Genomic DNA, 14,498 nt, shown 5'->3' with positions numbered 1-14,498 from the left:
TTTTTTTCAGAAAATATGGTTCTTCTCAGGAACCCAAAGAGCAGGGGTCTTATCCTGATTGCCTAGTGTTTTGAGAGAGATTGGGAAGGCTTAAGATACCTGTGGAAACATTCTGGGAGACAATGCTATAAATAATCTTACTGTTGAAAAGGGATTACCTTCTACCTCTTGTGGAAACTCTTGCTTCTTCATGCACCGTTTGCTTAAACAATTCTAGGAATGTTGCCTCCCTCCTCAGTAGTGGCCCATTCTGTTGTGAGCAGCTCCACGCAATAGAAAGTCCTTATCTGAGGCCAAAATGAACAACCAAATTAAAGTTTCTATTTCTCCAATAGAGAATGGAAACAACTGAGAGCCAGTAGTCTCAGATTCCTGAGTATGATGCTAAATTTTCATGTATGCAATCACCATTCACTTGTTCATTCAGCACACAGTTGTAAGGATCTAATCAAGTACCGTCTACCCTCTATATCCACAGGGTTCTGCAACCCTATGTATAAGGCCAACTGTACTATGCCATTTTACATAAGGGACTGGAGCATCTGAGTATTTTGGTATCCTCAAAGTTTCCTGGAACAAATACCCTACAGATACCAAGGGATGACTGTACAAAGAGGTCTTGTTCTAGCCTGGAAAACAGAAGAGTAATAAATCAACATGCCAGTAATGAGTTGAATGTTTACACTAGAGGTGAGCAGCAAATATAATTGAGGCAGAAGGAAGCTTAAGGCAGTTAGGAAAGACAACCACTTGTGTTGAATGCTTGAGAATGTAAAGCCGGTTAAGGGAGTTATTTACGATGAAATGCCATTTTTTAAGCTCATGAAGAAATTGAGATAGAGAAAAAATACGATGAAATTAGAGGCTAGAGGTTAGAATTCTCAAAGAACCTGTGAGGCCCTAGTCATGGAAAGCACTGAGGCAGGAATTGTCAGATCAAGGAAGGTTTTGTAGGCCACACTAAGGAGAGCTTCACCTTGTAAATAAATGTTGGGAACTTTTGAAGTCTTTTAAGCAGGGGTGACATAGTGAGATTTGATTTTTCAGTATTCAAGAGATTGTTCTGCCTGCTAGGTAAAGTGATGGTTTATTTAACAAATATTAACCAAGTGCCTACTTCTTGCCAGACACCGTTTTAGGGGCTGAAGGCATAGTAGTAAGCAAACATACAAAGATCCCTGTTCTTTTAGTATTATATTCTAATGGAAGATAGCAAGTAAGAATATAATAAACAAGTACATTATAGGGTAAATTAGATGGTAATGAAATCTTTGGAAAAGAGAGACAGACAAAGAGAATTGGGAATGCTGGAAGAGTGTTGCTGTTGCAATTTTACATAAGGCAGTCTCACCAGAAAGGGCAAAGGAAGCATCCAGGTGTGGAGATGAGCACTTTGGCAGCAAGATCTGCCCTTACAAAGGGATGGATGTGGGAAAGGTACTTTATAGGCCTGGAAGCAGGTGTAGGGCCCTTTGTACAGCATCCCAAGGACCCAGTTTGTGATGGATAGTAGGAGGAGGTTATAGGCCCTGCAAACACCTCACACTGCAGGGAGGGACATGGCCACAGTGGGGTCAGCCTAAAGCATGGCAGGGCTCAAGAGAGAGACCTGTCTTACTTGGATTATTGGAGGGACTTAGTGTTTTACTCCCAGTGAAATGTTGAGCTATCAGGAGATTTTTAGTGGACATTATTTGACTTATATTTTTAAAGAATTTCTTTATCTCCTGTGTTGAGAATCAACTGTAGGAAGGCAAGATTAGAATCACCACGAGACTGTGGCATATGGAATGACTGGCCAATGGGGAACTGCTGTATAACACGGGGAACTCTACCCAACATTCTGTGATATTTTATATTAGAAAAGAATCTGAAAAAGAAAGGATGTGGCTACATGAACAACTGAATCACTTTTTTATACAGCAGAAATTATCACAACATTGTAAATCAGCTATACGTCAATGAAATTTTAAAAAGTGGGAAAAAAAAGAATCACAAGAGAATAAAGATGATGATGGCTCAAGATGAGATGGAAGCAGTGAGAAGTGGTCAGATTCTGCGTATATTTGAAAGAAGGGCTTTTTGAGTCTGTTGGTGAATCAAATGAAGGTGAGAAAAGACAGGAGTCAAGGATGATACCAAAGTTTGTGTCTTCTACCTGGACAAGAGAAGTGGAAGGAAGCAAAACTAGAAGGTAAAAATGACAATGAGGAGGCACCGCTATGGTATAAGGAGAAATGACAAGAAGCTGAGTAAAGGTGATGATGGTAGTGGGGTGGTAGAAAGAAGAGGCATCATTCAAGAAGTATCCAAGAAGTCGGAGTTCCGGCTGTGGCACAGCAGAAACGCATCCAACTAGGAACCATGAGGTTGTGGGTTCAATCCCTGGCCCCGCTCAGTGGGTTAAGGATCCAGTGTTACCTTGAGCTGTGGTTAAGTCACAGAAGCAGCTTGGATCCCGAGTTGCTGTGGCTGTGGTGTAGGCCAGCAGCTATAGTTACTTTTCAAACCCTAGCCTGGGAACCTCCATATACCACAGGTGCAGCCCTATAAAGCAAAAAAAAAAAAAAAGTATCCAAGAAGTAGAATTAGTTGGACTGGGGGATGGATGCAAGACACAAGATGAATAGGTTTAAGATGACCCTCAAGATTCTGGCTTGAAGTAGGAGTTATTATTATTGGTAATTTGGGAAAATAGGACATAAAAAGTAATTCTAAACTGTCCAAGGCCATAGAGGCTAAATTTGTAGACCTAGGATTTAAACTCAAATGTATCTTAGAACCTGAGCTCTTAACCATTTATTGCATGGGGCACATTATCCCCAGAAGAAAGAATAATGTTGCTTGGAAATTACCTTTATGACAGTGATGTCTCTGAGTTGGCACTGTACAAGGAATGTCCCCCTGGATGGTCAAGGAAGGAGAAGTTAAACCAGTGGTGGGTAAACCAGGAGTCCTTTCTGTTGCCAGAACTACATTTGACATGCTATCCCTTCATACTGTAGAAATAAAAATACAGGCTGAGGTGTAGCTTGAAAATATATTTGCATTATCAATGAGGAAGAGCATTTCCAAGTCTAGCTAAGATGTGTCTTGAGCATTTCTGGTGGAAAGCACTTGATTTTGTTCCTAATTGTTACATGCTGTAATATTTCCCTTCCTAAACTGAAAATAAGAATACAGCCCACTGTGGACCTCACATTCCCTTCTGGCTCCTGCATCCTCTCTCTTCTCTCTTATATAGCACTCTTATCTAAAGAGTTGCCTATATTCTATTGTCTCCATTTTCTTACCTCCTGTTTTCTCTCAAATCTACATGGGCTTTCATCTGTACCAAATCCACTGATACTGTACTTATCAGGATCATCCATGACCTTCATATTGCTAAATCCAGTTCTCAGGAGTATTTGGCTCAACTTATCAGTCCTTCAAGTACTATGTTTTAAAAACCCTAGGTTTTTATACTATTTTATTTTTATTATATCTATGATTTTATTATTATTTAGGTATGGTGAGGCCAACAGATCAGGAGGTGACTGCCACTGAAACCATAGTTTGTTGTACTCATAGATCCCAAGAGAAAAGCATGCCACACTAACAGGGGGCCATACAGGCAAATACCAGGATCACACAGGAGGCAGAGGGAGAAGGGGGAAAGTGGGCACGAACCTTTCCTGTGGCTTCCACAGGAAGGAATGGGGCTAGTTTGAATAATTTCAGCAGACTCTGGGGACGTTGGGGCTGTCCCTTATTGTCTGGTATCTGGCCCTAGGCAGATTAGAGCAAATAGATAGTGGCCCAGAGAGTGAGAGCACAATAAGGAAGTGATTGGATGTAGGGCTCCAGATTTATTGGTTTGCATAGGAAAGTCACACTCAGGGATGCGTTGTTTACTGTCTCTAGGAATGAGCTAAACCTGAGGGGGCAGTCCCTCTAGGGTCGGCATGACCTCAGATGTCAAAGCATCAGAATACAGAAAATAAAAGAGATGGTTCATTTGCCTTTATATCCTTCTTCTCAATCTTCTTTGCTAGTACCCTTCCTCTCATAGATCCATAAATATTGGAATGCCCCACATTTCAGTCCTTTGATACTGTCTCTCTCTTTGCATGATATCATGCAGCACCATGGCTTTAAATAACACTTATATGTCGATGACTCCCAAATTTATATCTCTGCCCTCAACTCTGGACCACTAGTTATCCTACTGCCTACTAAAAAAAAATCTTCACTTGGATGTCTAATAGGCATATCAAACTGAACATATTTCAAATAGAACTCTTGATTTCTGCTTTCTAATCTGCTTCACTTTTAGTCTTTTTGACTTTAATAAATAGTGTCTCTGTTGCTCCAGTAACACAAGCTCCAAACTTAGAAATTTTTCTGGATTTCTTTATTTTTGTCAAACTGCATTTCCAGCCTATCAGCAATTTCCATCAAATCCTCTTTGAAAATAGAGAAGACCTAAACAAATGGAAAGACATGCTGCACTCATGGATTAGAAAACTTAAATATTATTCAGATGTCTGTATTCCCCAATGGATCTACAGATTCAGTCCAATCCCTATTGAAATTCCAGCTGCTTTTTTTGTGTGTGTGTGGAAAAGGACAAGTTGATCCTAAAATTGACATGGAAATAAAAGGAAGCAAGAGTAGCCATACACACACAAACACACCACCAAAAAAAAAAAAAAAAAATCTTGAAAAAGAAAAAGCTGCAAGATTCACTGCAAGATTCACATTTGCCTGTTTTAAAACTTACTACAAAGCTACTGCAATCAACACTGTGGTACTGGCATAGGACAGACATAGAGTTCAGTGGAATAAAATTGAGATTCTAGAACTAAGCCCACACATTTAAAGTTAATTAATTTGTGGTGAGGGTGCTAAAACAATTAAATGGAAAAAATCTTATCAATAAATTGTGCAAGGACAACTGGGTGTCCACGTGCAAAAGAATGAATCTGGAGATTTACCTCATACTGTATACAAAAATGAACTCAAATTGGATCAAAGATTTAAACGTACAAACTAAGGCTTTAACATTTTCAGAAGATAGAAATGGCAAAAAGACAAAAAAAAATTTTTTTTCAGAAGAAAACATTATGTAAACCTTTATGACCTTGGATTAGGCATTGGTTTCGTATTGATGACACCTAAAGCACATACAATTGAAAGAGAAAATAGGAGTTCCCATCATGGCACAGCAGAAACAAATCTGCCTAGTAACCATGAGGTTGCTGGTTCAATCCCTGGCGTTGCCCAGTGGGTTAAGGATCTGGCCTTGCTGCGACCTGTGGTGTAGGTCACAGATGCAGCTCCGATCCTACATGGCTATGGCTGAGGTGTAGGCTGGCAGCTGCAGCTCCAATTTGACCCCTAGCCTGGGAACCTCCATACCTCCATGTGCTGAGGCTGCAGCCCTAAAAAAAAAAAAAAAAGGGAGAAAGAGAGAAAATAGATTAACTGGTCTTCATCAAAAGTAAATTAATTTGTGCTTTAAAACTAAATCAAAACATTTATGCTTCAAAAAACATTATCAAGAAACTGAAAAGAAAATCACAGAATGAGAGAAAGTTATTGCAAATCATATCTTTGATAAAAGCTTGTCAGTTTCTCAAAAAGTTAAAGATGGAGTTACCATTTAACCAGGGAATTCTACTCCTACATATGTATCCAAGAGACTTGGAAACATGTCTCCACAAAAATGTATATGTGAACGTCATAATAGCATTGTTCATAATGGCCAACAAGTTACTCAAATGTCCATCAACTGATGAATGGATTTAAAAATGTGTTGGATTCATACGACCAAATATTATTCAGTCATAGAAAGGAATTAAGTACTGGTGTTGTGTTACAATATAGCTGAATCTTGAAAATAATATGCTCAGTGAAAGAAGCTAGACACAAAAGACCTCATATTGTATAATTCCTTTTATATGAAATATATAAAATAAGAAATTTATAGAGATAGAAAGGAGATTAGTGATTGCCAGGGACTTGGGGGAGAGAGAAGAGGAATTGAGGATTTTCTGCTAATGTGCATGGGGTTCCCTTTGGAAGTGATAAAAATGATCCAAAGTTAGAGAGTGGTGTAGATAGCACAATTTTGTGAATATACTAAAAACCATTGAATTTTCTCTGTCTTATACACATACGCACAATCCTCTATTGTACGCCACTTACGTTCCAATAAAGCTGTTACAATTTTAATAATTTTAAAAGACCAAGAAATACATGTATAACTATAAAAAGCATTCATCAGACCACTTCTCACCTCCACTACCCCACCATTCTAATCCAAACCATCATCTCTGTGAAAACGCTCCCTACTGACAGTTCTGCTTCCAATCTTGCCCAGCCTACAACAATTGCCTACTGTCTACACCAAAACTAAGCCCTCTTTTAAAAGTGTGAATGAGATTATATCATTCTGATCCATATCTTCCACTGGTTTTCCATTATACTTGGAGCAGCTCTGCTTTTACCTGATTTAGATGTATGGCTCCAACTGATTCCCCTCAAAGAAATGGGTCTATGGCTAATCAAATTTTGAAAGCGTTTTGAGAACAACAAAAAAGCAAACAGGGATGTAACCTGTCCCTTTTGTCTTAAACCATTAGAAGTCCTTGGGCAGGAAAGTTTGTAAGCAAAGGTGGAAGCACAGGAAGTAAAACAGGACCAAGGTTTGGCACCCACTCAGTGGACCCAGTTCTCTGCTCTTCCTGTCTACGTCTCTAGTAGCAGGTAGTTCAAGTGATGGGCACACCTGATCACGGCACTCTAAAGAGCTTGACTGCTTTACCTGTTCAGTCAACCATCAAGTATTAATGGAGACTCCAGCTCTGTTCTTTTGGGCACTATCAAGTGTCTGACTCCCAGAGTTACAGTCCAACTGAAAAAGATGATGTGCTTTATTCGTTTGACAAATAAGATTGGTTTTCAAGGGCCTGTTACTGAAACTGTGTAAGAGACAAAAAGGTTCAGATGATCACCTATATGGGTAACTTGTGAGGAATGGTGCATATTTAGAAAAAGTTGTTTGAAAATGAAGAAGACCTTCAAATTTGAATCGATGGGGTGCCTTGCTTCTTCTTACCCAATGTCCCCTCTCCTCTAGGCAATTAACATTTAACTTCTCTTCCCAGTTCTACTCCACCATGGTCCACTGCCTCCCCAAAAGATTTGTTTGCGAGTCATTTCCCTGTTTTAAGGAGTGAGCAAATGACCAAATCATGAGACCCAGAAAAACTGCAGAAGGCTCTGAGACTTTCAATTGTCTGTTTCAGATCCGGTAGAGAACATGTTCCTCCTGCTAATTTTGAGCCTGGGAATGAAGCTTCATCACACAGCAGGTAAGAAAGGACAAACAGTGGGGACTGAGAAAGAGGAACAGGTGAGGACCCCTAGGTGAGGCCAAGGATGAGAATGTGGTCTTCAGGCTGAAGGCTTTCTTCGAGAGGAAGTGTAATTACTGGCTATTACAAACACAGCCGAAAGAGTGGTGTTGAGGGTGGCTTGTGCATACTTAGATCGCTATCGTACAGGAACAGGGATTGAGAATATCGGTCCATCTATCTCCACTCTCCAATAAATGTGTGACAGGAAGACAGAACATTCAGACCATGCACCTCTGAACTGACCCAAGAGGGCATGGATTGAGTATCCTGAAAGATGAGATGCCAAACAGCTGTCGTTTTCTCTTCTGGCAGGGACATGGAGGAGACAAATGTCAGGGGGATACATCCCCTTTTAAAAAGCAACAATAGCAGCTATTAGTCATTCACACATTAATGTGGATTACTTGAATTGGAAAATCAGAGGAGTCTTCCTTGAGTCTAAATGAATAACATACCTTGGGGCTATGCCTTTGAATTTTGAAGAAAGATATTCTGCTGGAGTGTGTGGGTGGCAAGGAGGAAAGCAGTTTCAGAGTTTTGCTTTCCTGGGGCAGGTAATTCAGACAATTCATATGAACACCAGAAGGTAAGAGAGGAAGACAGATTACTTGTAGAAGACTATGTCCTCTATGATAACAGCCCCAACTCCATGGGAAGTCATACAGTGTTCTACCTTTATTGAGAAAGAATGCCTTCTTTGGCACTGATAACTTTTTAAAGAACTTTTCTCTCCCTTCCAGGTGGTCCTAACTACTCTTTTCCTAGTCATGTTCCTCCCCATCCCTTGGGCTTCCCAGCCTGGTGTGGTCCTAGAGACAGTGACTTGAGGCCATCCTTAGAAAGCACCCCAGTATTCTACTTATTTCAGCCCTGCCCTTGCAATGGTAGCTAAAGGAACACTTGATGTTTCCTTTCTAAAGGACCCTGCCTGGCTGAGATTTTAGAAACATGTGAAATTAACTCTTTTTTACTTGAATGCTATGTGGATGCTCTACTGTGTAATCTATAAAATAATTTAAAGTTTGAAGTGGAAAAACTATTGGAAAACATTTTCATTTCTTTTTAAATATTTATTTTTTCATAATAACATAAAGTAAAATTTTACTCTTTTTCACAAAAACATCAATGAGTTTTGACAAATCCATAGTCATAGAGCTCCCACCACAGTAAAAATCCAGAACAGGACTATCACAAAACAAAGAAAAACCCTCCACCAATCTTTAAGCCCATGTACTCACTGATCTATTCTCTAACCTATAGTTTTAGCTTTTCCTGAATGTCATATAAATGGGGTCATTTTCTAGATACTCTTTTTCTCTGCTGTCTTTCTCTTAGTATAGTGCATTTGCAATTTATCCTTGTTGTTGTATGAATCAATGGGTCTGTCCTTTTTGGTTTTGACTAGTATTTCACTGTATGTATGTACATACCACATTTTTGTTTATTCATTTCCTAGTTGAGGGACTTTTGAGCTGTTTCCTATTTTTGGCAGTTACAAATAATGTTGCTATAAACATTTATATATAGGTTTTTGTGGAAGCATAGGCTTTCTTTACACTTGGGTGGATACCTAGGAGTGGGATTGCTGAGTCATATGGTAAGTATATATTTAACTTTATAAGAAACCATCAAACAGTTTGTAGTGTCTATAGCATTTTTACATTCTTGCCAGCAAAGTAAGAGAGTGATAATACTTGGTGTTGACATTGTCATTTTCTTTTTTAAGTCATACTAATAGGTGTGTAGAAGTACCTTATTGTGGTTTAATTTGCCTTTCTTTAATATCTAGTGATGATAAACATATTTTCATGTGCCTATTTCATATGCCTATTGGCCATAAATCTTCCTTGGTGGAGTGCATATCATTTGACCATTTTTAACTGGGTTATTTTCTTATTGTTAAGATTTAAGAGTTCTTTATACATTCTGGATACAAATTACCAGATGTGGAGTTCCCTTTGTGGTTAATGAACCCAACTAGGATGCAGGTTCCATCCCTGGCCTCGCTCAGTGGGTTAAGGATCCGACATTGCCATGCCGTGGTGTAGGTCATAGACACGGCTCAGTTTCCACGTTGCTGTGGCTATGGCACAGGCCAGCAGCTGCAGCTCTGATTCGACCCCTAGCCTGGGAATCTCCATATGGCTCAAGTGCAGCCCTAAAAAGCAAAACACACACACACACACACACACACACACACACACACACACACACACACACACAAAAGAAAATTATCAGATGTGTGATATGCAAATATTTTCTCTTAATATGTGGCTCATCTTTTCATTCTCTTAACATATCTTTTACAGAGCAAAGATTTTAATTTTGAAGATATCCAATTTATCAATTTTTTTTCTTTGACGGGTTTCATAGAACTCTTTGCCTAATCCAAGACCTAAGAGATCTTCTTCTGGAGTTCTCTTGCAGCCCAGTGGATTAAGGATCCAGAACTGTCACTGCAGTGGTTTGGGTTGTGCTGCTATGGTGCAGGTTTAGTTACTGGCCTGGGAATTTCCATGTGCCCCAGGTGCACCCCCCCCCAAAAAAAAAGAAAAAAGATTTTCTTCTGAACGTTTCATAGTTGTACATTTTACATTTTTATATAGTGTGATGTATAGGTTGGGGCTTTTTTTTTTTTTTTATGGTATATGGACATCCCATTGCTCCAGCCCCATTCATTCATTTGTTGAAGACTATTCTCCATGCACCTTTGTCAAAAAACAATTGGCCATATTCGTGTTGGTCTTTTTCTGGACACTCTGTTCTTTTTTTTTTTTTTTGTCCTTTTTTTTTTTTTTTTTCTATTCTAGGGCTGCCCCTGCAGCATATGGAGGTTCCCAGGCTAGGCGTCTAATCGGAGCTGCAGCTGCTGGCCTATGCCAGAGCCACAGCAACTCGGGATCCGAGCCACGTCTGCGACCTACACCACAGCTCTCGGCAACACCGGATCCTTAACCCACTGAGTGAGCCAGGGATCGAACCCACAACCCCATGGCTCCTTGTCAAATTCGTTAACCACTGCGCCATAATGGGAACTCCCTGGACACTCTGTTCTATTCTATTGATCTATTTTTATTTCTTTTCACTTATATCACTCTTTTATTACTGCAGCATTATAATTCACTTTTTTCTTATATTTTCATTTCAAAACCTAAGGACGTTTTGTAACCCAGAGACATTCGAGGGAAAATATTTATTTTTGTACTCTGTCATGCCTTGAAGGAAAAGGTAACCCAAATCTTAGGTCTTTCATTGACGTTTCTTTCTTTCTTCATCCTCCAGAGATGCATTAAACCTAGGAGGCACATGACCAGGGTGACGCTTATGAGGGGATCACACCTTGGGTCACTCCACTCAGCCTATAGCCAACCTCCAAAACTACTTCTGCTGACCCCTAAGGTGTGCAAAGCAGTAGAAGCAGGTTGGGGAAGGATTTCTAACTGATGAGATGTCTCCTGCAGTGTTCCTACAAAGAGGAGTGCATGTGTCAGGTGTCTAGAGCAACATCTATTCTAAACCAGAAACTAGAGTTTTCTGTAGATTATGGCTGCGTAAAACAGCTCCCCTCCTGCTCCAACCTCGACCCATCCGCAACTTTCAAATACCTTAGTTAGGAAGTCTGTAAACACTTAAGCTTCTGTTAAATGGAAAAAAAGTATAAAATTAGTTTAAAGAGGAAGCTATCTTGGGAGGTAATGCAAATGATTTGTTTTGTGTTTCCTGGAGATGTGACAGGTGTTGACTCCATTAATGCCTTGATTGCAAATAAAATGCTAAGTGCCCCCCAAGAACTTTCAAAAAGGCTGCAGCCTTACTCAAGCCAGCTATTTTAATCCGTCTCAAGAACTTGAGTGTATGAGTTTTTCACGCTCTGGCCAAGTCCTTTGCCTTTTAAGTTAGTCAAGATGACCAAGTGAATGTTTCATCTGCTTAATTTCACATTGTGGGAATTTTCTAATTTTCTCCTTTGTCCGATAATATCAGGAGTTCAATGCTAGACTAAAGCTTAATTTAACAACCCTGTGACATATGAAATAGAAAACAAATGTCTTTTCCTTAGTCTAAAGCCTAAAAGTATATCTATCTCATTTATGGATGTAGTATATATATGCCAGTGGATATGCAGTCATTTCTGTAGAGTTGTTAGGAGTACAAGCTTTCAAGACACAGAGATATGAATTTGAATTCCAACTCCACATGCTCCCACATTTTTACTTTGGGCAAGCTGAATCATTTCTTTAAGCCTCAGTTTCCCCATCTATAAAAAGAAGGTAGTGACTCTTACTTTGTAGAGCTTGGGGAACATCAAATGAGATGATAATTTAGACCAGGGTCTGTTTCATTTTATGTAATAAATGTATAACTATTACTTCCCAGTAACAGTCCAAATGCAAACCAGTGTTATAACTCTGCTTCTCAAATATTAATGTGCATGTGAGTCACCCCAACCTTGTTAAAATGGAGATTGTACCTCTCTAGATCTGGGGCAGCACATGAGATTCTGTATTCCTAACAAGCTCCCACAGAAAAGTGAGGGCAACACTTTGAATGGCAGGATGAGAGAAGATGTTTCAAGTGCAGGGGTTTGAGTCATCCAACTAAGGCTTCTCAAGGCTTCACATTAGACGCTCCCAGGGAAATTTTTTTTTAAAATTGGTGCTGGCCTCACAAAATAATTAGAATTTAATTTTAAAGGATCCAGAGTGGGCCTGGGCATTAGTATGTTTTAAAAGCTTCCCAGGTGATTCCACTGACAGCTAAGGCTGAAGTCCTCTGCTTAGTGATTCTAATGTGCAGCCAAGCTTAAAAAAAGCACCTCTTCACAGAATTATTTGCAGGAGTGTTTTGATTTCCTCTGTAATTTACGATAAGAATATTTCAGGATTTCAAAAGTGTATTGCATTTCCTAAACTCATCATTTTGTATCCAATAATCAAGCTCAAAGCTTTGTATATCTTAGAAGCTTTAATTGGGTAAAATTAAGCCAACTAACAATCTTCTAGTTATTTTGAGCTACTCAGATACATGATTCATGTTTGCCAATTACTCTTTCCTCTTATGGACATTAGCTGAAAAATGTCACCTGAGAGGTAGCATATTTTATGCCCCCAACCCCTGTGCACACACACTCTGTACAAGGCAGAGGGAAAAAGCAAGCAGAAAATGGATTTTTGTCAAAGGCCCAGAGAGGAAGAGGGGAGTTCTATGTGCTATGGGGAGTTCCAGAGGAAGTTACAGGCGGTCCTTCTCTCATGAGAAGAAAGCATAAGTGTGGTAAATAAATTTGCTAAATAAATTCAGTAGAGACTACACCCAAAGTCCTCTGATTCTTATTAAATCTCAGACCCAGCATCTAATCTTTCCTGCAAGCCCTACTTCTCTTCCTTGTTTCTTGTTTTGTCATGTGTAATAGAATAATTGAAGGAAGTAGTATGCAGAGAGTAGAAGCAGTGCAAATTCCTGAACCTGGCACATAGCAGATGGTTAATATGTATTTAATGAATGAATAAATATTACCCTCCAGGGAAGGTTGGATTTGGTATATGGCAGCTCTGTCTTAGTTATAAGGTAACTTAATAACTCAAGTATTTGGAGATGATTCCTGTTATAAAGGAATATACCTTTAAGAGCATTCTATTACAGAAACTTGGTATAAGAGTTATTACAAGTGTTCAGTGGATTCCACAAAAGGGAATCATGTGGGAAATTCAGAAGCACGACACGTTTTTTCACATGTATCATCCCAGAGTCTTCTCAACCTAGCCAAGCAAATGCGGGTATGGTTAGCATTGCTTTACACAGAAGCACTCACATTATAGCCCTGCCCCCACACCCATCCTGCACAAAAGAAGACTGGTCAGATGTGAACGCCTTTCTTTACCATAGATCTCTGTTAGAAAGGTACATTAATGTTTTAGTTGTGGTTAAATCAGGGTTTGGAGGCAAGATAGAAACTCATCAGTCATTTTTGATAAACCTAAAATGTTTGCATTACATTATCAAATGTGCCATATGGTGCTTAGGAATGCCAATTTATGCACTTTGGGGCATGTTACAGTTTGATGAGAGGAAACTGGAAGTGAAAATGGGTAGGCTCATCCGTTTTGTTCTCTCCCTCTCCCCCTTTCTGTGATTTATATCTTAAACACTTAAATGGAATTTAGTATGTGCTAGGCACTGGAGGTTCGAAAACAAAGTCAACCTGGTCACTTCTTTCAAAGTCTTGAAAAGTCCTACAGGATGATAAGAAGAAAAACTATTGTCAGAAGAGAATTGCGATGTGAATCATTTAAGCAAATGAAAACCCCCAAACTACTTATACTGTGAAATCTGTTGTCTAGGGTGGTCAGAATGCCACTTTCTCAAGAATTAAAACAGTACAAAAGAAAGGAACCAGTGCTTGCGGACCACCTACTGCTTGCCAAAATAAGGCACTTCACAGTAGCATTTTTTCTAGTTTTCACCACCATCCTGAGAGGTAGATGTTAACCTTGTACCTGTGCAGAGAAAGAGCCTGACTCTCACAGAGGTTAAATGTCATGATCAAGACCCAAGGGCTCATACTCCTAATACAATCCGCATTTGAATCCAGGTTTATCTGTCACTAAATCCCAAGCTCTTTCCCAAGCACATTTTATATGGAAACAACTCCTCGAATAGCATATCCTTAGAAGTCATCCCCGAATATTTATGAAATGGATATTTTGACTGATTAAGTGAATGGATTAATGAAGCAAGCTCTAACATAATTTGATCTCATCTGTCACATTTTAGAAGCTCCTTCAAGATCTTGCTCACTCAGTCTGAATGAGTATCCATTCATTAATGATGGAAGGAGCAAAATTTTGTACAATTTCTCACAGTTTATTCATGCATAAACTACTTTCATTAGTTTTGCCATGTTTGACTATTCACTGTGCTATTGTTTTTTTTATATATAGAATTATTTAAATCAACCAAGCTTTTATTTCTTTTAACAAAACAGTATACCCCTGTGGAAAACAGAGAATCAGTATCACTGGTATTTGTAAACATAGGATATGAGCAAAAATAAATGCTGTGAAAGTAAAGTGGTGCTGTTACATTCTACCCAGG

The 14,498-nt window shown here is 39.2% G+C and overlaps 1 protein-coding gene across 3 annotated transcripts in view; it reads left to right on the top strand.

Annotated features, from left to right (window-relative positions):
- PDCD1LG2 (programmed cell death 1 ligand 2) overlaps nt 1-14,498 on the top strand; it is a 67,889-nt gene that overhangs the window by 13,577 nt on the left and 39,814 nt on the right. For all 3 annotated transcript variants that reach the window (XM_047767678.1, XM_047767677.1, XM_047767676.1), the window contains exon 2: nt 7,293-7,358. In XM_047767678.1, coding sequence (XP_047623634.1) covers nt 7,307-7,358 — 52 coding nt within the window. In that variant the 5' untranslated portion in view covers nt 7,293-7,306. The remainder of the gene's footprint in view (nt 1-7,292; nt 7,359-14,498) is intronic.

Source organism: Phacochoerus africanus, chromosome 2 (genome assembly GCF_016906955.1).
Source record: "Phacochoerus africanus isolate WHEZ1 chromosome 2, ROS_Pafr_v1, whole genome shotgun sequence".
NCBI classification, from domain to species: Eukaryota; Metazoa; Chordata; class Mammalia; order Artiodactyla; family Suidae; genus Phacochoerus; species Phacochoerus africanus.
Note: the sequence above shows the minus strand (reverse complement) of the source record. Positions and strands in the feature narration are given on the sequence as shown.